At 37.8% G+C, this 25,698-nt stretch overlaps 1 protein-coding gene across 1 annotated transcript; it reads left to right on the forward strand.

The window, feature by feature from the left end:
• The first annotated feature begins 1,406 nt into the window (after window positions 1-1,406).
• Window positions 1,407-24,236, forward strand: LOC103257982 (zinc finger protein 474). The gene is made up of 3 exons (XM_008055685.1): window positions 1,407-1,487; window positions 20,796-20,976; window positions 24,069-24,236. The coding sequence occupies exons 1-3, from the start codon at window positions 1,455-1,457 to the stop codon at window positions 24,218-24,220; spliced, it is 366 nt and encodes a 121-aa protein (XP_008053876.1). The 5' UTR covers window positions 1,407-1,454; the 3' UTR covers window positions 24,221-24,236.
• Window positions 24,237-25,698: the final 1,462 nt, after the last annotated feature.

Below are 25,698 nucleotides of genomic sequence, written 5' to 3' on the forward strand. Positions count from 1 at the left end.
GTTATAAATGTTGTTCCTTGGCTAAATACCTTATTCTTTAAAAACAAAATGCAGGCCAGGCAGAGTGGCTCACTCCTGTAATCCTAGCAATTTGGGAGACTGAGGTATGCGTACCGTTTGAAGCCAGAAGTTCAAAGCTGCAGTGAGCTAGGAATATGCCACTGCACTCCAGCCTTGGTGACAGAGCAAGGCCCTGTCTCTACAGAAATAAAGATAAAAAATTAATTTAAAAAAGACAAAAATTCATAATGGGAAGGTCACAATCAGAAGAATTCACGCAGAATGAATATTATCAGATTTTCAAATTTTACATGTGTGCATGTGTATCTGTTGGGTAAGAAGAATGGAGAGTTTAGGGGGAAGCACAGAAAAAAAGGAAGTTTTATTGTGTACTCTTATGTTTTAGTTCATTTAAGCTACTATAACAATTTATCAGAGAAAATGTCAGAAATAAGAGTGTGAAAAAAAGAGTGCAATGCTGGGAGGTTGAGTAGAATGAGGACCAAAACATGTCTATTTAATTTGGCCAGGCGGCTGCAGTTGTTAACCTTGGAAGGAACATTTAGTGGGGGGTCATGGGGGTCATGGGAGCTGAAGCGTGTATGGGTGATAAAGGCAGGATGTGTTTTGAGAAGTATGGCTTTGAAGACTGGAGAAATAGTGAGTAGCCTAGACCAGAAATTCTGGGATAAGAGAGGTTTCTTTTAATAATGGAAACTTGTAGACTATGTTTGAATGCTTAAGATAATGATTCAGTGGAATGAAGGGGGTTGAAGAAGCAGAAGAGGTGACCAGGGGAAGTGCAAAACTGGAGGAGGAAGAGGCACCACGAGATGAGGTCACCAACATGTGTGAAAGAGGGCCTTTGATAGGAAGGGAAATTCTTTGTTTCAGGAGAATGTTGAGTACAGATTGAATACAGAAGGCAAGTTTGGAGGCTGGTAGTGGGGAGATGAAGGAGCTGGAATCTGCATGTTATCTTATATTTTCTCGTTGAAATATCATGCAAGCTTATCAGGCCCATCAGATGAGAGAGAGGTACTCGTATATAGAGAGAAATATGGTTAATTTTAATAGTTTTCTTAGTCTTTCATCTCTTCATGTCTTCCCTTTTGTTAAACTGAGTTCCTGAAGTCAAGACTGTGGTTCCCAGGACTATTTGTCTCCATGACCCCCAAATACAAGAATGACTTGAAATTCTGTAGCGGTGGTAGATAAAACATTCAGGATGATCCTACTTGGCATGCTTACCCTTTTAGTTGTTTTCAGGGGCCTCCTTAGTGCCAGTTCACCTCCTCAGCGGTGCTGATGTCACGAATACCAGCCTCGACCTCACAAACTGTCTTTTGATGATGCTGACAGCTGGGCTATTAATGTCCAGTGCCATGTGCCATTTCTTCATCTTTCCTTGGTGCCAAACATGCCTGCATACCAGGGCAACATTCTGTGATCCCATGGCTCTCAGGTCTACAAAATACAACATTGAGGTAACATGACCAGTTCTCTTCTACACTGTTGGTTCTAGAATTGACCCAAAGGAATCTGTGTGTATATATTGCATGTAAGGAATATGGGTGTTGGGGAGGGGAGTTACGAATTTTAGAGCAGGCACATCAGTGAAATATAATCTAACAGTGATACATAACTTCCTAATATAACATTCAAATGACAATATTCACCTGTATAAATTGCAGTCTAATGTAATTAAAAAAAAATTAGCCTCAACTTATAATTACATGTCTTATATCAGTGGGAAGAGAGACCATGATCGATACCAACTCCTCTCCCAGATCCTAAATCCAAAAGCAAAAATGAATTTTCTTTGCATTGGGGCTCTCCCATGTGACTTTCTTTTCCTAGAAAGAAAAATACTGATTGTAACTTCTGTGAGAGGAGATTATCACATACATTCATATATGTTAGGCCTAAAATTAACAAAATCTGCAAAATCTTTTTGTAGATTTTGTTAATTTTAGGCCTAACTTATATATGAATGTATATAAGTTAGGCCTAAAAAGATTAACTAGCTTAAATGATTTCATGTCTTCATAAGCCTTTTCCCTACCTTGCGTCCAGTCCCAAACACATCCACATTTCCTAGTGATAGATACATAGTAAATCTTAATATAATGACCAAATAAATACATGGTTCTTAAAAATCTAAATTCCAAAGTCAACAATTAAAATCTCTCCCAAAATTCTTAGAACTCCACCCACCAAAGTCAGTGCCACACAACCCAGAGAGAGTCCTTATTGAAATGGAGGTGACTGTCCCATGAACAGAACCTCACTGCTCCACGTGAGGCACAAGTTCAGCTTTATGAATAGGTGGAGGATTGAGAGAACTTCACTTAGGATCCCGTCTCTTTTCCTTTATATTGTTTATTGGTCCTCTTTCTTACATCTCTTGCTCTCTCTAACATTTACATCCATGAGTTTGTCTTATATATAAAGAAATGACCTACAAATTGAAGTGGGGCTTAGCAAATCCAGGAACTCAGTAAGTTTCCAATATTCCCACTCTGAGCACCTGCTCTGATGCCATGATCCCATCTTTAAAGTCCTCCAAGTACCTCTCATATGCCAGGCTACCAGTAAAAAGAGAAGGTGAAAACACAAACATATCACTAGTACCAACTGAAAGCTTCAGAAAATTGAAGACAGAGGACAGAAAGCAAAGATAGAAAGGAATTGATGTCAACAACTCTACTAGAAATTGAAACAAAAACAAAAAATCTGTCTCTTGAAGTTATTTTTGCCCCTTCCCGAGTGATAGCCTTGCTTTTATTGGAAGACTCCATTCCTTGGCCTTCTTCCTGATCTCAGAGCCTTCTAGCACGTAAGGTATAGACAAATCAGGTACTGGAACTAGTCCAACTTCCAAGTTCAGGTCAGATAGTATCTATGCTTTCTTTTTATCTTTTCTAACTATAAATGCTGGACAAAATGAGTGTCTAAGTCTCAGTGTTTTCCTGTCTTTCCCTTATTGCTCCCTGCTGCTTTATTTTACCCCATGACCTAGAAGCCATCCGGCCATGAGAGTCAGGCCTGTTGCCAAACTGATGACAGAAACCAACCAGGAATATCTTCCATTCATTTCCTTCAAGAAAAGTCATTTCTGGTAAGACTATAGCAAGAGATTTAATCAATACCTCAAACATTTCATCTTCCAACCAATGTTCTTCTAAGGTATCAGAAAAAAAAGTTTTATCTCAAATGTGAAAGAAAAAATTTAAGTTAGGAAACTATATTTCTTTCATAGACACTAATTTGGAATTGGTTCTTTGACCTATATTTTTCAGCCTTGTATCTCAGGATGAACAACCAAATAACTAAAATGTCAAGCATATATTCAAAACATCAATAGGTCTTTTTTAAAAACATCAAGTACATGAAGATACTTTAATATCAACAGCATTTTCAAATAAATGGCAAATCTTTTTTATGTTACAAAAATCTTTTTTATTGTTAAAAGGAGCAAAACAAAACTCCAAATCATAAGCAACAGACTCTCTTACAGTTAGCCAATAGACAGGCTGAATTGGAAAATTCCTTTACGTGGCATCCAGTTATTTCCAAAAAACAATTTAATTCCAAACAACGATCCTTCCAGATGTGACATTTGAGTAGAATTGTCTGAAAACACCAGAAGTAAATGGTGAAATACCAGTGGTTTCTAGACAATCGAACTTTGTAATTGTTGAGATTTGCAATAGAACTATGCAGTTACTCCTATATATTAAAATTCTATTTATACTTTGTCTGCATGTGTAAGACACACCTGAGGGAGTAGAAACTTAATTGTGTATATTCAGACTCAGTCAAGTTGGTTGAATTTGTGTTTTAATTGACTAACAACAACATTCTGTTTTAGGGAAATGAGTCCTTGGCATATTCTAATCTCCTGGTTCCTTTTAGCACCTTCTGCATGCCCCCACCCCTACCTTTTGATATTGTTGGAAGGGGATGGAGATAATATGACAAACTTCTTTGTGGAAGAATGTCTCTCATAGGACTATTTGCTTTCTGAAAAAGTATCTAGAGGCGGCAATGTTTGACCCAAAGGAATGAACTTTTGAGGTTGTTAGGAAAGCTGTGATATTGGCTTCTTTCAAATCCATCCAATGGCTGATTCTGGGCACGTAAAGCAGAGGCTGACAACCACTGACTGACTACTAATGTCCATATCCCTCCATGTTTCTAGAAGCTGCTGGAATCAGACAGACCTAGATCATAGATCATAGATGTGCAATAAAATCACTTATTTTGTAGCAAGTTACTTCACCTCCCCAAGCCTCAGCTCCCACCATGAGAGGCTGAAATAAGAAAATACCTGCAAAGGACCTGCGATGGTGTCTGACAAACTGTCACTTGCCAGCTCCTCCCTGTCCCCTTTGGAGTGGCAGTGTAGTGAAGGGTAGGGTCAGAAGACTCACTTTCTGGAGTAAAAACTGACTTTTTCACTTACTGATCACTACATGCCTCAGTTTCCTGGTTTGCTAAATGAGTTTAATGCGTTTTGTCCAGAGGGTTATTATGAGAATAAATGAGATGAAGTACATAAAGTGCTTAGTACAGGGCTTACTGCCTAGTAAATTCTAGGTAATTGATAACTGCTATTATGCTACTTGGTCAGATACATTTTTTTTTTTTTTTGAGAGAGAGAGAGAGAGAGACAGGGTCTGACTGTCACCGAGGCTGGAGTGACCTCCTGGGTTCAGGTGATCTTTCTGCCTCAGCCTCTTGGGTAGCTGGGACTACAGGTACATACGCTATGCCTGGTTGTTTCTTTTATTTTGTGGAGACGGAGTCTGACTGTATTGCTCAGGTTGGAGTCAGACATTTTTAATATTGCATATACACAAGGATTTTTAAGAGTTTTTCTTTTTTCATCAAGTATGAAGGGAGGGGAACTTTCCCTCTTATTTCCCCATCCAAACTTTCTGCATTCTATGATATACCCTGTGCACTCACCACAGATATCTCAATTATTTGGCCTAATGGAAGGGATCAAGAGTGTGGAAAATCTAAAACAGCAGCTAAGGCTCAAATTCTGTGTTTAATTTTATCATGCAGAAAGATGAACAATCATTGATGGAATGACATCCATTCTCACGGTGGCACAATCACATAGTTCTCTCACACCCTGTCAAGATGGGCCCTGTTTTTGACAACCTGGGATCCAGTTGAAAGTGGGGAAAGCAAAAGTCCTCAGAGAGAAATGGTGTGAATACACATGGTTACTTTGTGCACACAGTCTTGGAAATCAGCTTCATGCCTTATTTTGCCTAAGGATAGGTGTCAAGCCTCCTATCAGGTTCTGTTGTAATTGTCAGCATGCTTAAATTCAAAGGGATCAAGGAATCTTCAGTATGACACTCTCTAATGTGTCACCGTGGTTTTTTTTTTCTCTAAAATACTTCCTCTACTATCTGGCAAGTTTTTAAAAAAATTTTAATCCTACATTCAGAGATTCCTTTGAATTAAGACACCAAGTTCCTAACCAAAATGAAAAAAGATTTCCTAGATAGGTAACAGACTCTCTTTAGCAATTGGCACATCAATGTGAGTTAACCATAAAGTTAGTCCATTTCTTAGAAATGCGATATAGAGCAAATACCTTTTATTGGGGAGATAAGTGGGGAGAGGGACTGGGAAAAGAGGCAGCTCAGAGTCTCAAGCTCAAATGCTTTCAAGGGAGAGCAGGCTGCATAGAGGGCAATAGGGAATGGTGGAGCTTGTGGCATACTGGAGAGTAAGTCCCACCTATAGATATTCACATTTAAAAGTTTTAATGACATTGTGCTGGTCAAATGAAACAGACCTGTTTGCTGAAATGGCTGTTGGTGCATCATTTTATATCCTCACATCTAGAGTATGAAGTCAAGAAGAGACAGTACTCTGGGGTAGTCTGGGTTAAAAGCTGTAAAGAGGACAGCCTGGGTCATGAGAAAACATCTGTGATGCTGTCAGAATCCACATGGTTGTGTGATGGTTGTGAGCAGGGACCGGGGTCATGCACGCTTCATGCCTGAGCATAGTGTAACTTACCACCATCTGGATCACCTGTGAAAGTCTCCAGAACAGTGAGAACGTTCTTCTGGATCAGACACCTAGAAGCCAAACCTTCTGAGAATTTCAAAGGCCTGCAAAAAAGTTCAAGGTCCTAGAAACATTCTACATCTGGAGAGCAGTTTTGAAACTAATCCGAATGAATTCAAGCATGTCAGTGGGCAGAGAAGTCAAGATGCTTCCTCCACTCAGAAGGTCCCGTTGTCACCCACTCCCTCTTGTGCCCCTCTTTTCTTGAATAATTTCAGGTGGAATGGACTCTGTGCATGCCAGATAGGAATCTGTCAACCTATATTGCCCCAGAGAAAATTCCAAATAATGGTGGTTGAATATGGCAATTCCTACTCTCAGGGCTAGTTCCCAGTTCTGCATCTAGCACAGCGCCTGGCACATTGTTGGTAATCAGCAAATACTTCTGAGCTACAATTCAGTCACCTTCTTAGAGACAGCCCTCTTCTCCTGATACGTTTTCATTGAATGTAGGTCTCATCTGAATCAATCTCATTTGTAGTTTCAGTCAACATCTCTGGTTTATTTCCACTCACAATGCAACCGCAATATCAATACTCAGAATCCCATTGTGTTATTGACTTTTGTGAAACTGAGAAAGATCAGATTCAATCCAGATATTAGCCATACTGTGCTGGTTACCTGTCATGCTCCATCTGAGAGACAAAGTACACATCGATCTATAGGGCAGTTCTAGGTCCATTCATGAGACAGGGTAAGGATTATCCTGTCTGTCTATTCCACGGTCATCATTTTTTAATTTTACATGTTGTGACTTGTATTATTACAGATTAATGATTACAACCATATGGTTGGAAAGTGTCTGAAGGTAGGAGTGTCTTTTGCTGATTTGCTCAAAATTGTGGTTCAGACTTATACGAGCTATTTTCCTTTCAGGATGTTCTTTCACCTCTAAGTTCCCTGAGTTCCCTTTGACTCTTAGGTTAACAAATGACCTCAGATGAACATAGGGAATATGACTGTTTTGATACAGGGATGTTATGGTGCAACCTGAAAAGGAATCACTAAACTTTCTGCATTAAAAAATTTATATTTCCAAGTAATGTATGAAGCAGGTTATTTGGGAAAAGGAAACAGGCATTTCATTTGTATATATATTTAGTAATAAAAAAAAGACCTTTTTAATATTTGATATAGCTCCTTTGGTAAAGCCGCACTAAACTGTCCTCATCAAAAAAGAACAGATCAACTGCTTCAATGACAGCTAATAAATCCAGCAAACTACTGCCTTCCAGTATATAAATACGAGAGGCTTCCTCCATTCCCTGGTAGCAGATAATTGCTCGAGTGACTTCCTACAGCCAAAGTTCTCAGCTGTCTCTTTCTTCTTGAGTTGAATGACCCTAAAGAAAATAATTGTAGGCTGGAAAGTAAACAAGGACAAGGGCAAGAAAAATACAAAGACAGAGTTTGAGGCAAGGGGATCCTTTCAGTATCTCTAAAGTCAGCTGGAGATGGTGACTAACTGAACTTATATATAGGTCTTCTGTGCACACACACCCAGGCACACTTACATACTAATGAACCTTGAAGATCCTCACGCTGGAAGATGAGAAACTGGTAAGCTGTGTTTCAGATAGACGAGATACCATGAATATGGGCACAGATGGAGAGTCCTGTCTTTATGGCATTCATGGCTGGCTGTAGGACTCAGGCTCTGGTACTCTGGAATTGAACTTTTCATTTTTATAGGTTCTGGGGGTATGTGTGCAGGATTGTTACATGGGTATATTGCATAATGGTGAGATTTGGGCTTCTAGCATGACTATAGTGAACATGGCACCCAGTAGGAAATGTTTTGACCCCCATCCCCCTTTTGGAAACCCAAGTATCTATTATTTCCTACTGTATGTCTATAAACTTTTCCAGAAAAAAATTATGTAAATGGAGTTGCTAACTGGTGCACTTTCTCTGGCAAAACAAATTTAATATTTCTGGAAAAAGAAGCCTGAATAAGATATTTTCTGAGTTTCTCTAAGACTTTTTCTTTGTTTTCTTTTGTGATTGTATGTTTTGTATTTTTGAACTGGAAAACTTCTTAGGAGTTTATAATCTAGATCGTATAAAAATATTCCCTAGTTCCAGGCAAAAAAATCACTCCCATTGCTTGATTTGGAAATTTCTTTGAAAATGTGTACTGCTGACTTTCAACTGACTGCATTGCATGAGTATGAGAATGAAAAAATACCCAAGTAACCTATGTCTTCATGTTTTTAGATCAGTTGTATTGAGAAATAATATACAAACAATAAACTGTGTTTGTTGAAAATGTAATTCAGAGCCAGGCTTGGTGGCTCAGCCTGTAATCCCGCGCCTTTGGGAGGCTGAGGTGAGTGGATTGCCTGAGCCCGCGGGTTCGAGACCCGCCTGGGCAGCAAGACCTCATCTCTACAATAAATCAAAAAAAAAAAAAAATCAGCCGGGTGTGGTAGCGCATGCCTGTAATTCTGGCTACTTGAAAGGCTGAGGCGGAAGGATAGCCGGAGCCCAGCAGGTCGAGGCTGCGGTGCCTGGGAGTGGCCACTGCACTCCAGTCTGGGCGACAGAGTGAGACTCCAACTCAAAAAAAAAAAAAATTCAGTGAGTTTTGATGGCTTTATACACCTGTGATATCACTACTACAATCAAGACATACAGAACATTTTGTTTGCGCCCAAATTCTTTACACTCCTTTATCCCTCCTTCCACCTGCAGCCTCTAAGCAACCACTAATTTGATTTTTGGCCACTACAGTTTAGTTTGAAATTTATATAAATGTAATCATGCAGCATGCACTCTTTTGTGTCTGGCTTCTTTCAGCATAATGATTCTGAGTTTTATCCACTGGTGTAAGTAGCAGTAGTTCTTTTTTATTGCTAATAGTCCTTTGAATGACTGTATTACATTGTTGATCTATTCATGGATGTTTCCAGTTGCATTAGTGTTTTTATTATGCCTTTAGAGTGCTGTCTGCTTCAGTGCAGGCTGAACCAGTGTGCATTTCTCCAATATGAGATAACCAAGATGTTATAGTATACAAAAATTATAAGCTGTCCCATCTGGCCCATTCCCTAATCTGAATCTTTCTCAAAGATATGAAGTCCTCATCCTTGCATTCAGGTCTCAACACAATTCCAAAACAATTTTCATGTGTTTTTATGGTGCTCTGTCTACCTTCCACCTTAACTTGGCTGATGCAGCCCTCTTGGCAGTGAAAGTCCTTCCTTCTAGTACTATGGGTCAGATCTTTACTATTGACATACGGCCAGCTTCTGACAGAAGGTTGGAGTCTAGGATGGAGTGGGGGAGGGAGACAAGGAGGCAGGGGATACTTAGAAAAGGTGTCAAGGTTTGACTTCTTTCTCAGGAAGTCAAAGTTTCAAGCTGAAACCACTCATGCTTCAGTTCTATATTGAACAGACTAATTCTGACTTGTCCTTGTTCTCTAACCAGTTTTTCCATTCTGGGCTTTAAACCTTCATGTTAACATACTACAGTACTATCAAACAGTTGTTGGAAAGCTCATGTTGTCTATTTGCTTAAGGAAATTCTCCTTCATCAGAACAGTTCTACCCATTCACAAACCCACTTCAGATCTCACCGACTTCATTGGCTTCTGGTCAAAAACTCTTCCCTTCCTATTTCAGGCTCCTATGGCAATATGTCTGCCAATGTCCTATGGCACTGATCAATTTTGCCTTGTAACTTATTTAGTAGTTTATATGTTTGTCTTCATAATTAAGGAGAGTTAGTAATTGGGGCATCCCACAAATTCCAGCACGGTGAGGGTGCTATACTCAATTAAATGCATGGTACTAGAGGGAGTAGATAAAAGAAGGCATGAAGACAGCAAAGTTGAAGATTGTGGCCTCCATCTTGGAGAATGGTGTCAAGTTTGGTGTGGATGGATGATCTGTTTCATAGGGCTAAAGTTGGCCCTGGCTGAAGTCGGCATGAAGTGTTTCAACTTTATTCTGTAGCCACTGAGAGTCACAAAAATTACTGAGATCACATCAGATAGGCCAAGTCTAAACAAAAAGTCAACTGCAAAGAGGAGGGAGATAGTTGAGAGACTGAAAGTTACTTAGTGATTTGTCATTCCAGCTAAAATTGGTAATACAGGACCCAAGGGATGATTGGTCCACCCAGCCACCAAATTGTCGTTTGACTGGCACTTTTCAATATAAGATACCTAATACCATACAACCCCATTTAGGGTCCGTGAGTTCATTTCCTGACTAATGCATCCAAGTCAGGGAAACAGTCTAAACAAAATTAAAATACCTGGAAGAGTTGTATTCCAGGCCTATGTTTCTGCCTTTTAAAGTCATAGAACAAAGTTCTGGGACTTCAATTGCATTTTATCATATAAACACTTAATTGATGCATATTCAACTATAAACAATTAGCAAAATAAAATAGTATTCTTAGAAAAATGTAATTTAAAATACTGTAAATATTTTCATTTTGCATTTAAAGAAAAACTATTTACAACACTTCTGATAACTGTGTGTGTGTGTGTGTGTGTGTGTGTGTGTGTGTGTGTGTGTGTGTGTGTTTTCCATAGCAACAACCAATTCTCCAACTCTTCAGACAACAACTGGCTGTTCTATAATTCAAATCTGACACTAGCTCCCAACGTCAGTGCAGAACCAACAGACTGAGGCCTCAATCCCACAAGACTGCCTCCCAATTCAGATGCCAATCACAACTAGTGGATCCCCAGGCTACTCATACTTCTGTTCAACTTGGCTAAAAAAATGGGATTTCCTATGATCTGTCTTCAAGTTTGGTAATTTACTATAACAGCTCACCAAACTCAGGAACTCAGGGAAACACTTTATCATGGTATTTATTATGAAAGATCCAGATGAACAGCCAGATGAAGAAAGACATACGGAAGCGGTGTGGGGCTTCCATGACCCTTGTGGGCTCAACACCCTCCCAGCACCTCAGTGTGTTTGCTAACCTGGCAACTCTTTAAATCCCTTCATTTAGAAGTTCGATGAAGGTTCCATTACATAGGGATGATTGATTACATCAATTGGTGATAAGCTTAATCCCCAACCCGTCTCCCCTCCTCTGAGGTGAGGGAGTGGGGCTGAGACGTCTCACTCTCAGATCATGCCTTTGTCTTTCCATCAACCAGCTTCAGCTAGGGACCCCAACCACCATTAGCACAAAAAAGGTACTCCTCGTTCTTGGAGATTCTAAGGGTCTTAAAAACTCTTGTTTCAGGAACAGAGGACAAGGATCAAAGACACCAAAAAACATTCCTATCACCCCTATCACTCAGGATATTACATGGGTTTGGGGAGCTCTGTTTCAGGAACTAGAAGCAGAGACCAAATATGCCTTTCATATTATGTCACAGCATTGTACTTTTATGCTGTGCAAAGCTGTATGCATTCATGATATTAATTCTAATTCCAACTACTAATTCACTATAATACTGAACTGTGTTATATACATGATGTTTGAATATCTTTCATATGAGCCATTTAAGGAATTTTTAGGATGTAATTTAGGCTACACTTGATTTTACCTTTAGGACTAATTGTATTGCCTACTCTCTGCTTAAGTTTTGACTCTGGAGCTGATTTCTTTTATACTGTATTATTCTTGTAAAAATGATAATACAAGTTAATTATAAAAATTCAAGCCATTAGGAAAATGTAAAGATTAGGACAAAAATTAAACACTCCCCTTAATTTGACATTAGTAAATATCATTCCAGATATTTTTATACACAGATATATATATATATAGAGAGAGAGAGAGAGAGAGAGAGAGAGAGAGAGAGATGCATACATTTTCACAGAAGCAAGATTATTATATAAGTTTTTATTGATAGAGCTATCACATTTAATTTTACTTGGATTTGACAAAAAGAAACCAAAGTGAAATTAATGATTTTACTGATATTCAAAAAAAATTTCCCCACTAAAATATTTAGTTGTTTTTTTTTTTTTTTTTTAAAGATACAGAGTCTCACTAATTGCCCAGGCTGGTCTCAAGGTCCTGGGCTCAAGTGATCCTCCTGCCTCAGCCTTCCAAAGTGCTGGGATCACAGGTGTGAGCCACTATGTCTGGCCAAAAAATTTAGTTTTGAAAGGACACACTAAGTCAAAAAACAAAAATAAATTATGAAAGGATTTGTAAAATATTAACTTCATATTTTAATTTTACACTGCTTTAATTGACTGATATGAAAGGTGAGGAATGTAGTGTTAACTTCTTTTTTTTAAAGGAGTTTTTAAAAATTTCAATAGCTTTGAGGGGTACAAATAGTTTCATCTTGGCTTTAAGTGTACCCACCCCCCACACACACTTATGCACATTTTGCCCCTCTACCTTTTCCCCTTTCACCCTTCTGATTCTTCAGGGTCCATTATACAATTATCTATGTCTTTGCAGATCCTTAGTTTAGCTTCCACTTACAAATGAGGACTTGCGGTATTAAACAAATACAAAACAAAACAAAAACATCTGTTTCTGAGTTAGCTAACTTAGAATGATGTTCTCAGATTCCAACCAAGTTACTGCAGAAGATACTATTTCATTCTCTAGTGTTGTTAACTTCTTTGTACCTCTCCTTCCCCTGTCAATTTTGATAATTAAAGTATTTTTATTTGTCAAGTTGTATTCCTTTCATATTCCCATCTCTACAGTTTCTATAGTTATTTTGCCTTGTTTGTTTAAATATACTAATTGCCACTCTTTTAGTCATAGCCTCGATATTTTTTAGCTTTTTTTTTGCAACACATAGATTGCATGTATTTTATGGATGTTTTTTAAAGGGGTTTAGAGGTAGGGCGGCTGTCTGATGCATTGATGAAATAGGGACTCTTTAGAGAGTAAAAGAGAAGCAATTAATACTTAGTGAAGGCAACAACAGGTATAATAGAGCCTTTCTAGGCAAAGCAGTACTTAGGGTCACCCTAAAGTCATAAGTTCTTGCATGCTTCAACTTTTTGAGGTATATAAATGGTGTCAAATAAATCCTTAAGCAAATAATCATCTTTTTGAAGAAAAAAACAAGCTCTGGCTAAAGACCCAGTAGCTAACTTCCTGAAGCCAATGGACGAGTTTTAAGGAGTTCACCCAATCAGTTGAAATCATATTCACAATTCTGTATACATGTGCATTTTTCTAGAGAGATGACCATAACATTTATCAAATTTTCAAAGGGGACTATTGCCCCATAAACATTTCTTACTAATTTCCGTTTCCCAATGACATTCCAAAAATCTACGTGTTCTCTTAACTCTCCTGTGAATTACATTACAAAACTATACTTTCACACTGCAAATTATCACTTAGAATTAATATAAGAAATGAAAAGTGGGGAGTGTTTCTGATCTTTTGTAAAACTGCTAGTACTGACTTCCATTTTAGTTTTTATTATATCTTTCATTATAATTCATGCATAAAATTAGTGCTAAGGATATTTTCCCTTCTGACCAATTGACATATCTGCTACCATACATTCTGTTACTGAGTTGTGTATTTCACTGTGGTTTCCTTTCAGTCTGAGCTGTCAGGGAAGTCATCTGGAGATATATGAAGCTATTTGAAATATAGGTATCTTAATCTAGGTTCTCTGAAACAACTATCTTCATTCCTCTTTTATCAAAACTTCTCTTAAGGTTCTCCATCAAACCAACCTCTTTTCTTGGTCCTTATTTTTTCTCCTTTGCTTTAATGATATTATGACTATTTATTTTACACTATAGCAATAAATGGATAACAGGACAGGTCATACATACTGATTAGGAGAAATGTTGCTTAATATCCACTTCCCTTTATGCTTGACAGAACTGGCCTAAAACATTGAACATAAGGCATTCCTGACGAGAAGAGACATTATAAAAAGAAAAAGACGCTGCATGGAAAATAATATGACAAACAATAGTGGCCAGCAAAATAATTGAAAACATCTGAAAAGCTAGTGAATATAAACTAAAGGAATTGCACACATATGAACACTTTCCCTAAAGTGTTCAAGTGCCTCTGTCTATATCCAGTCTAAGTCAACTTTCCCAGGAAACAATAAGGCCAAAAGAAAATCATGATGAGCCCTAAAGGACTTTTTTGTAAAGGGACATTTCATTGCCTACCATAAAAAGGTAAATACCTGAAATAGCATTTACCATAAGTCTAGTGATTAACTTTAAAAAGGAAAAGTCTTTTATCCTGATGTTAGAAAAGTAATGTCACACTACCAAAATAACTGAAGCTTTACAGAAAACTGTTGATCTGATCTTTTGTTCTCAGCAACTTCAGACTTATCAACTTCCTCTTTGCCTTCCTTTAATTATACTTTCCTGGAGTTGGCTAGCTGGGCAAGAACCCATGTAGACAGGGCTCCCTGCCCTCACATAACCCCTAGGCTACCTTTCCACTGCCCCACCTCGCTCTGTCATACCATGACACTGAAAGCTACCATCACATCTTCCCTCAGAGAGGGGCTTCTGCTGATTCTGCCAGGGCTACAGTCTCTTCCTCTTGTTTTTCCTCTCCATCCCCACATATCCACACGTATCTGAAAACACTGGAGAAAGAGAGCAAACAGGAAAACCTTGGCAATTGAGGTAGTGGCAATGACCATAAGTTGGGCTTGCTCAGTTTTCCCTGGAAGTTTCAAACTGACACTTGTAAAATTAATGAAAAATAAAATAGTTTCTCTTATCTCCATTCAGATCCAGGGGGATGTATTTTTCTCTCCAGCAGCGGCTGGCTGGGTTGCTTAACATCCCCAAAACGTGGCTTAGGAGTAAGATGTTCAAAACCTGAGAATATAGTGTATGTTGCAGGTTCAGCTGAAGTTCAACCACAAATATAGAGCGTGGGGAAAGCTTTGGAAAATATAATATAGAACATCTTAGCCTCTTTATGGTATTAATTTTCTCCCACATCCTTTTCAGTTTTCTGTGCGTGTCTTCTGGCCTCTGTGTCTGCCTGTTTTCTTCTAACTTTTCCTTCCAAAGGAAACCTTCTGACAATGTGACATGAATGTCTTCATTTATGAACACGCCATTTATTTTACTTATATGCTTGGTTAAATACTGGATTTAGCTCATACTTTCCAAATGGAATTTTAATAAATTCACTATTTTCAAAGTTAAAAAAAAAACCTTTTCATTTTTAAACCAAAAATCTGCATCTAATTAACCCTTTAAATAAATAAACACGTGAAAAATAGTAAGAAACTTAGATTTCTTGAAAATTATTGCTTATGATTTGTACTGTCTCTTAGGCCTTTCCTGAATTTCCCAAATATTTTAAAAGTCACTTTTCACTTGTTAGAGCCTGCTACCTGGTTAATAATTAGGAAGGATAAACAACTATTATTTTGATGAACATAGATAGTCTATTGTCATACATTAGTATAGAATAATAGGATAAGAATATTCTATCGCAAATGATATGTTTTATAAAGACTTTGACCATGCTGGAAGCAATTCCATTTTCCAATTTGCTTGGCCTATATTAATTGTGAATTTACTCATCTAGAATCTGTTTTTACTTTTGGTAGGCAGAAATCATTAATGTGTTTCCTTCTGGCTTTGATCTTGCTCTGTGCAAGGTGAAACTCCCAAAGGCCATAGTTACAGGAAGACTGACGCTAAAACTTACCATGTTTTATTTCCCCAAAGGAGGCCACACCATTAGCTTAGTTTGTTTCTGTTTTCATGTCACCTGGTGCTACTAAAAGGCATATTGAAAAAAGGTTGTTTAATTCCACCAAAATGTCTTGTAGCTTCATTTAACTAGGCATTTTCCATTATTCAGTGAGTGTTCTTCCCTAAATGAAATACTACTGCATTCCCCCAGTGCCTTATCCCAGCATTATTCACTATCCTATTTCCCAGAATCCAAATCTCTTTATTTTCTGAAGATCACTTTGCCTCATGCTTAGAAGACTAAGTTCAACTTTGTGAGCTCCAGCAATTCCTCACTTCTCTACACATGCCTTTCTCTAACTTTGTCTACTTTCTCTTTCTTCCAGCTCTCCAGAGGCTAACACCTCCAACTCTGCCCTTGATCCCATCTTCTGCTATCTTCTCTGAGACCTTTCTCTGCTGATTATTCCATTTTATCTTGGGCCTACAATCTCTGTCCTCTGCCTGAGACACCCTTACCTTTAAACAACAACAAATCTCTGTCCCACTTTGTTTATCTCTCAAGTTTCCATTCTCCAAGTTTTTTGAAAGTATATTTCTCTTTTCCTTGACCAAATTTTTAATTTAATCTTAACAATTTAGTCTTATCTCACTCCTTTGGGGCAAAATTCTCAAAACTCACTGGTATATAATCTACTAATAACTGAATTGAATAGCCTGTTTTTAACCACTCACTACCCTTTGTAGTATTTGATAAAGTTGATGACACCATCTTTCTGGAAACGAGAAATGTTTCTGGAATTCTGAATGGAATATTTTATCTCCAGGTCCTGTTTCTTTAACTGCATATTTGAACCTTTCTCCATGTTTTCCAACTGCAGATTTCCTTGTCCAATGTCCTTATTATATTCTCCCAGGAATTTTTCTCTGTACACTCTCTATACTTCCTTTTTATAAAATATTTATGAATTTAAACATATTTTTCTATGTGAATAGCTCTGAAATCTATTAATCCTAAATTGCAGGCCTATATTTCTGTTTTGGTTGGACTTATCCACATTTAATTCTACAGTTATGTCAAACTCAACAGATCCAGAACAAAATTGTTTTTCTTCTTCCCTAACTTGCCTTTTATGATTTCCCCCCTTTCTGTAAATGGCATCACCATCTTCCCTGTCACCCAGAATAAAACATTGGGATTCCCTTAGACTCATAATTTTCTTAGCCCCAGAGCTGTGAATGCTCAAGTGCTCAAAAGGATGCTGCCCATACTTCTTGAGTAACTCTTGAAGCACAATTATAGGTTATTCCTTGCCTAATCGTTCCTATCATTTACAAAATAAAATCCAGTTCTTAGTATGGCATTCATGGTGGTTAACAACATGGCTGCACTCTACCTGTCTGAGTCTAGTTCTCAGTGCTACACTGAACACTAGGAAAGCTGAATTATTTGCAATGGTACCTGTCCCTGAGGTTTTGCTCGACTATTCCCTCAGTCTCTAATAACTGTCTTCACCCTCCCATTCCTTTGGTCTAAATTCTACTCATCCTTCAAAAGATACCTCCTTAAAGACTCCCCTATCTTTGCAACTGGAAGAAATCTTTTTAATCTCTGAATTTCAATTACGTTTTATAGCTGTACCAACTTTCCTTTGCTTAATATTTACATAGACTATTTTTTCCCATCTTCTTACTTGTAACCTGTTTGTATCGATGTGTTCTTAAAGTGCATTTCTTGTAAGCAGTATATAATTAGGTCTTGCTTTTTCCTCTAGTATGGCAATCTATACCTTTTAATTGTATTCTCTAGTCTATATTTACTGCAAATATGACAGACTTGGATTTAAGTCAACTATCATGGAGTTTTAATTCTTCTGCCATTTTTTTCTTTTTGGTCCTTTGTTTCTCCTTTCCCATCTTTCTTTTGGGTGTAGTTAACTCATCATACATTTTTTTCTAGTATTCTATCTTCCCTATTGATTTTGAATTATGCCTCTTTATATGTCTTTGTGCATTAGTAATTATTATATATATGAGACACATCTTTAACTCATCAATTCTATATCTAAACTACCTCAAGAAAAATGTAAGACTTGTTTGACAATCTATTGCCAATTTTACTCTTTGCCCTTTGTGCTCTTGTTAACTATAACTTGCTTTACATATATATGTAATAAACTCCATGTCTTTTGATATTCTTTTAAAAATTTCATAAAAGATTTAGCCACATATATGTACAAAAGTTAGAAATAGTATTTTTAAAAAGATTGTTTTAATTTCAGGATGTAGAACTTCTTTTAGGATTTTTTTGTAGAGTAAGTCTGTCAGGGACAAATTCTTTCACCTTGTCTGGCCAAAGGTATCTTTATTTCATCTTTATTTTTTTTTTTATTTTTTGAGTTGGAGTCTCACTCTGTCGCCCAGACTGGAGTGCAGTGGCCGCTCCCAGCCACCGCAGCCTCCACCTGCTGGGCTCCAGTGATCCTTCCGCCTCAGCCTTCCGAGTAGCCGGAATTATAGGCATGCGCTACCACACCCGGCTGATTTTTTGATTTATTGTAGAGATAAGGTCTCGCTGCCCAGGCGGGTCTCGAACCCGCGGGCTCAGGCAATCCACTCACCTCAGCCTCCCAAAGGCGAGGGATTGCAGGCTGAGCCACCGAGCCCGGCTTCATCTTTATTTTTGAGAGATATTTTTACTGGATATAGAAATCTGAATTGACATAGTACAGTAGTTTTTTTTTCTTCTTTTAGCATTTAAAAAATGTCATTCCATTGTTTCCTGGCCTCCATTTTTCCCCCCTTGAGGAGAAATAATCTAAAATTCTAATCATTGTTTTATTGCATGCGTGTATGTATTGTTTCTGTTTTTTTCTGACTACTTTCAAGTTTATCTTTGGTTTCTAGCAGTTTCACTATATGTGTCTAGTTTCATTTTTTAAAAAGCCTGTTTAGATTTCTCTGAGCTTCTTGGATATGACATTTTTATCTCATTAATTTTAGAAAATTCTCAGCCACTATCTCTATTTCTTTTATTGCATTTGGGCTCCAATTACATATATATATTAGGCCATTTTGACTGTTCTATTTTTTCCTTCACCTTTTTTTCTTCTGTGTAACTGTTTGGATAATCTCTCTTGAGATGTCTTCAAGCTTATTGATTCCTTTTTCTTTGCAGGCTTTGACTGAAAAGTTCATCAAATTAATATTTCATCTCTGATATCACATTTTTCATTTTGGCATTTCCCATTGGTTTTCTTTAATAATTTTCTCTCTCCACTTTTTATCTTTCTACTGGCATATATTTACATATACTATCCACCTTTTCTCCTAGCTCTTTCAACATATTTATTATAATTATTTTTAAATAAGTATCTTATTATGTTGAATATTCTATCTAGGCCATCTTGAACTGGTTATATTCTGTATTTATCTAATGATAATGGATCCTATTTTCCGTGTGTGTTGAGTGCCTACACTTCATAATTTTGATTGAATTCTAGACATTGTACTAAAGAAAACAGTAGATTCTGAGGTAAATTATATTCATACCCAGTGTCAAGCATGCTTTCTCTTCTGTTGGACTGCTGGTATAAGTGGTGGTGTCAACATAACCTGAAATATAGTAGGGTTTGGACTTCATTTTTGCTTTAGTTATTATGTTCATGCACTATAGGCTTTAAATTTCCACAGTGGAAAACTGTCCTAGCCTGTGCTTGGTATAAGACCTGGATACAAGGACACCTCTCAGTTTTCCTGTTGCATTCTTAGACTCCTGTAGATACTACATGCCCAAAACACAAAGGGAGCTTTTCTCAGTGCTCCCACCCCTCCTTCAGCATTAGATCACTCTTATTCCATGCAAGGCCTAATTTTCCAGCTCTCCCCTCAAATTTAGACAGGCTCTGTGTTGCTGAATGGGTAAGTTTCTTTTAAGGCTCCTTTCTTTCTCTAGTATTAGATTGTTACCTACATTACTGGATGTAAGATCTGGTGAGTAGGAGAGCATCCATAGACAGTGCTTACATGCCTGTACCTTAAAGAGGTTCATACTCAGCTTCCCGGCTCTTTCCTCTGTGTCAGACAACTGCTATCTTGTATTCACTATAAGATTTGGAGTATGGGAGGTTTTTCCTTGGTTCTGCTGATCCATCCTCAAACTTAGGCAGTCTTTAATGGCATCAAAGATTATGACTCTGCAGACTATCCAATTTATCCTCACTGTTTAGGTGGAAGCAATATTTCTTGTGCTTTTCTATATCCTAGACAGAAGCTAAAATTTTCTGTTGCTTCTTATCCTTAACTCTCCTTTATATTTGGTTCCCTGAAAAACCAAGAAAACTAAAAAAAGGATTTGCGTTCAAATAGTGTATTTGGGAGGTGATCTCAGGATACCCCAGTAAAGGAATGGGAGGAGAGGAAGAGAAGAAAAGGAAGCCTCTATAGTGTGTTAATGAGCAACTATGATACAATCCCGGTGGGGACTTCTAGAAGACTATGGAATCAGCCTTGTTGAGGAAGCAGGGTATTTATCCACCAGTTCTCATCTGTGACTGATTATCTGCCCTGCCTCTGGGCTGGGCCTACTACTCCAGATCAAAAAAGGCAAAGAATCACAAGTGTTTGCAGTAGAAAGTTGTTGACATGAGGAAATGTTGATGGGCACAACAATGTCGTTATAAACTCACCAATGACATTTACTTCTTTATTTCTCAGATATATTGGTGTACCAGAGCCTGATGTTATTGAGAGGAAGATTTATGCCTAGTTTATGTTTGTATACTTTGTATAATAGTCAAAAGGCAATCAATCAATATTTATTGAAGAAAAAAATGCACTTTATATAAACCCAATATAGAGAATTCCGGGAGCTCTTCTTTGTTTCCTCTCAAATCCACATCCTCATCTCCACCTCAATCACTCAGATAACATACTTTTGTCTTTTAATTGTCAAAAAGGTGAAACTTACCAGAGGGTTAGAATTTTTAAAAATCATATGATTTTCCAGCTAATTTGAATGTATTATAATGTCAAAATATAATTTCCAAATCTAAACTTTATCTAACAGATATTTTATGTTACTTGCAGCCAACAATGGTAAGGCATCCACCAACAATTGTTTGCTACATTTGTGGTCGTGAATATGGAACAAAATCCATTAGCATCCACGAGCCACAATGTCTGAAAAAATGGCATAATGAAAACAACTTGTTGCCTAAAGAGTTAAGGAGACCAGAACCTAAAAAACCAGAAGTCAGAACAATTACTGGTAAGTTCCTAGAAAAAAAGACAAACACAGAAGAGGAGACTTTTTCCTACAAACTTACAAGAGTGGAGGTATTATTTTCTTACTTACTCAAATGACTAAAATCAGCAACATTTTTTGCCTTGGCCACAACCAAATAAGAAAAACAGTTATGGAATATTTGTCCAAAGTATTGTCTTTAGATGCTGAGACATGAAGACACTATTCCTTGGAAACACTGTGCATGGGAGGGACCCACTAGAATTTACAGTATTTCCAAAAAGTTACCTTTTTTTTTTTTTTTCAGAGTCTAATGTTGTCACCCAAGCCAGAGTACATGGCATGATCATAGCTCACAGCTTCAACTTTCAACTCCTGGGCCCAGGCATTCCTTCCACCTCAGCCCCCCAAGTAGTTAGGCCTACAGGCATGTGCCACCATGCCTGGCTAATTTTTTTTTTTTTTTTTTTTTTGTGGAGAGAAAGTTTCACTATGTTATTCAAACTGGTCTTGAATTCCTGGGCTCAAGAAATCCTCCCACCTCAGCTACCCAATGTTCTGGGGTTACAGGCATGAACCACCACACTCAGCTCCCAAAAGTTATTTTCGTATATTATCAAATATTTTAAAAACATAAAGCTTTGAAAAACCTTTGGAGACATGCCGGGTCATGCTTCTGAATATGAGTATGTTTTGCTGTCCAGAGAGCAGGGATACCAATTCAAATTCTCACAAGGTCCTAGTCAGATTACAAAATTAAATAAACTGGTTCATGTGTGAAAAGAAGGAGGAGGTGAGAACTATGATGAGCTGCAGAGGGCTGGCTCTCTCTAAAGGAGACAGCTGCTGCCCAGTTCCAGCTGGTGGTGTCATTTAGTCCAATGTGGTTGTATCTTTTAATAATTCAAAATAAACTGGAAATCGAGATATCTACATGAAATGCCCAGATTTTTTAAATGTCTGTAGTTAATAATTTGTAAAGTATTCTGCAAACCAAATGAAACTAGAACTACACTGATACATGTGGCCTTGTCACAGAGCCTTATGCTTATTCATTTAGGGTGTGAGAATTGTTAATTGAATAATTTTCCAGGCAGGCTGAGACTTGTTTATCATATTTCTGCTGTTGTCATTTTCTCAGTTGATCCCCAAAATCACCACAAAGGAAAATCTTGGTTTTAAGAGGACTAATTTTCACTTCATTCTCTTTATGTAACCATAGATTTAAAGTGCTAGAAGGACCCTTGGAGGTCATTTAGCATCAATTAGTCCAAAGCACTCTTAACAAAGATGTGACTCAAGGAGAGTTTTACAACAACCACAGAGTAGAATCTAGATTATCTGATGAAATTCTAGATGCTATTAAATCCCAACTATTCACAGTCCTTCTAAGAGGAAGACTTTGCATACAGGTGGGAAAAGAGCGCAAGGTGAAAAACATCCTCCATCTACTGAAATTAGAGCATTTGCCCAATTCTCATCTGGTGTCGAAAGTCTGTTTCCTTCCCTTCTAATCTCATCATTTTCTTTGCTTGACCATAATTATCACAAGGCTAGAAGTGAGAGGAATGACTGGTTTCAAAGCCCTAGTGGATTCATTATTACTATCAACAGATAAAAAAGGTAGATCCTACATCTGCACTTCCTGGACATTTTTCTCTTAGCCCCATGCTATTTTTATCTCTGAGGGTACCCTTCATCTCTTAGCAAAGAGAATTCATATTACCATCTCCATCTCATGGACTCATTGTAGTCATAGAGTTCACATAACCCTTCCTCCTGGTCTGAAGTCAAGCCCCATGGCAAAAACACTTAGAAATGTGATGAATCACCTTCAAGCAAGAGTCAATGACTACTCTGGAATTTTTTAGTCTGTATTAGAACTCACATGAGTAATGAAAAAGTCAGTGTCATGTAACCATAGATTTAAAGTGCTAGAAGGACCCTTGGAGGTCATTTAGCATCAATTAGTCCAAAGCACTCTTAACAAAGATGTGACTCAAGGAGAGTTTTACAACAACCACAGAGTAGAATCTAGATTATCTGATGAAATTTTTTATCAACAAAGTTTTCAAAGCACCCAAAATACACATTTTTATCCTGTATAGAAAGTGACACTAGCTTTGTCCAAAGGAGATATATTAGATTTTGCTGGGGTTTAAGTTCCCATAAAGCGAAAAATGAGCACTGGGTGCAGGCATGTTAAAAAAAAAATTAAGGTTCACTGTGGTTGTGTGAACCATTAGATAGAAATCATATGAGAATTGCCTAGGCTTTAATGAAGTAATATAGGCTGTGCCAAAGATAAAAACTAAGCAATATATTTCTGAGTGCCTTGCTACATTTGGGGGCCTATTTTGAGCGATTCTAAGACATAGTCAATTTAATGTACTAAAGTCATTCTATTTAAATAAGGTTTATTAAAGTTCAATCCCACATTGTTTCTCTAAAATAAAGCCATATGCCTTTTTCCCCTATGCTCTGCCAACAAAGATTATACATTTCTCAGCTGTCTTTGTTGTTTTCTTAAGGATACTTCTTTCTGTCAGATTATTTTGTTTGCATTCTTGACTTTAATTAAAAAATCTCTGTATATATGACCATGAAGAGATGATAAAATTTTTAGGATATAATTCATCTTAAGTTCACTTTCCACTGTCAGATTTGGCCTCTAAAAACATTCCACTGAAGAATTACAGAAAAGGAAAATACAAATATATGTTCTCTCCCCTTTGTAAGCTTATATTTAGAGTCAACTGAAGGAAGGCCAAGTTATATTTGCAAGATAATAATGTGTAAGCAAAGATGTTAATAATTAGTGAAGAATGCATATCATAACACAAAATAATGCCGTCCCCTTTTAAAAATTCAAGGAGTCAAAACCTTCTAATTCATGGCTAATGTTACTCAGCCCTTGAAAGAGTAAGCAGCACTTTTTTTTCTTCTTTTTGGCAAAAGTAATAAGATTTGTTTAGAAGCCTCAGTCAACAGGTATTTCCTGAAAATATTTTCCATACAAAGTAGAATATGGTACTCCAGAATAAAAACTGATCCATTTTACCTTTTTCTTTCTTCTTTTCTTTTTTTTTTTTTCCTCTTTTTCTTTAACTTCCCAGCCAAAGGTTTCTATGATCTTGATGCCTTAACTGAAGCTGCTTGGACAAGTGCCCAGAGCCAGCTGGTTCCCTGTAATATTTGTGGGCGTACCTTCCTGCCAGACAGACTGATTGTTCACCAACGATCTTGTAAACCCAAAGCCGCCAAGTAAAGTCCTTTTCTCTCTACTGAAGTGTTATAGGAATTAATCCCTTTGAAAGAGATTGGGATAGAATGGGAAGGAGAGTGAGGAGGTGAAGAGGGGAAACAAGGAGGACTGGCATTGACTAAGGACTGGTCTAGCAGGGTAGGCCCAGCTCAGTACTTTGGTGGTGCTTGTTTGCCCTCCATTGTGTAGTGGCAAATGCTCTGGCTTCACAAGCAGTTGCGTGTGCACAGATACACTGGGGGCTATTTCACACATTTGTCAGGCAGAATTACAAGCAGGCTGCCTCTCATCAGGTCTAGCATTTTTGTTCAAAATAAATATTGGAGCCAATCGTTGTCACTTTTCTTCATTCTACTTTTCTGAACAAGATTTTGAACCTTGTCACAATTGGGACTATTTTATTCTGTGAACAAGGGCTTTGGAGGCAACTTCAGGCAACTCCTTAGTCCTAGGAAGAACTGGATTCCTTCTTATCCCTGTGCTTTCTGAAATAACATGCCAATCCCTGCTTCCTCTGATCCAGGGATATTTTTTAATTGAGTTATTGATTGGGGGGGTTCTTTTCTCCATAAGATCATTCAGTAGGAAAGACATTCAAAAAAGTGCTGAGAACTTAAAGTACTGGAACCATATCTAACCCGTTCTGCCTTTCTAACGGCAAGAAATGCTACGAGGTATTTCCAAGCCAGTGCCAGCCTTCATGTGTCAGAAGACAGATGCAATACAAACCTCAGAATGGGTGGAGACTAGCTCCTTCCTTCTATAGGAGACATCCAGGATGAATTCTTTATGCCCTCATAGGAGTTCATAGGTGTTTTGTTGACGAGGTCTAAAAGCCTGCCAGAAAGTTCTGTGCCACCCCACCCAAGGCCCATGCACAGTAAGTGGGTTGTGAAACTGCTCTGTCTCTTAGAGTACTTGAATGTGTATTCATTGAGGTGGGGCTCTCCTGGGAAGAGGCCAGGGCCAAGGAGGGGGCTCTGCCCAGGAAATTCTGCTCCCCCAGGCTGTGCTGCTTTGCCTGGACTCTTAGTGGTTTTGCTTGAGATCTTTGTTCATTGTGTGGCTGAATTCCAGGACCATTCTAGATTCACTGGTTTCCGGCAAGCCTCGCATTCATGACCTTACACAACACAGTGGACTCCAAATTACACAGGCAAATTTATTCAACCTAATATTTGGGTCATACATCTACTTATTACATGGGGTTAGGTCAGGATAATTGTGCTAATCATTCTATTTTTCTGCCTTTCTCCAAAGGAAGCAAGCGATGGCCTTTTTGAAAAAAGTTTTTAGATATCCTCAAATAAGAATCTTGTGCAAGACATGGTATTTCATAACTCATAGTTGATGGGTTAGTTATTTTATTTTGTTAACAAAAAATAATGAAAGCATTTAATACATTTTGAGTGTAATATGGGTCCGGCGCTGTGCTAAGTGCTTCATATTCATTGATTATATACAACTCACATCAATCCTAC

The sequence above is a fragment of the Carlito syrichta genome, unplaced genomic scaffold (genome assembly GCF_000164805.1).
Source record: "Carlito syrichta isolate Samal-C Ts95f unplaced genomic scaffold, Tarsius_syrichta-2.0.1 Scaffold82261, whole genome shotgun sequence".
Classification (NCBI taxonomy): domain Eukaryota; kingdom Metazoa; phylum Chordata; class Mammalia; order Primates; family Tarsiidae; genus Carlito; species Carlito syrichta.

Bases quoted from the DNA above. Each gene is read 5' to 3' on its own strand.
- LOC103257982 (XM_008055685.1), top strand. From the start codon at position 1,455: ATGGCTCTCAGGTCTACAAAATACAACATTGAG. The intron at 1,488-20,795 runs GTAACATGACCA...TGTTACTTGCAG, and splicing joins CTACAAAATACAACATTGAG to CCAACAATGGTAAGGCATCC. The intron at 20,977-24,068 runs GTAAGTTCCTAG...TTAACTTCCCAG, and splicing joins AGAAGTCAGAACAATTACTG to CCAAAGGTTTCTATGATCTT.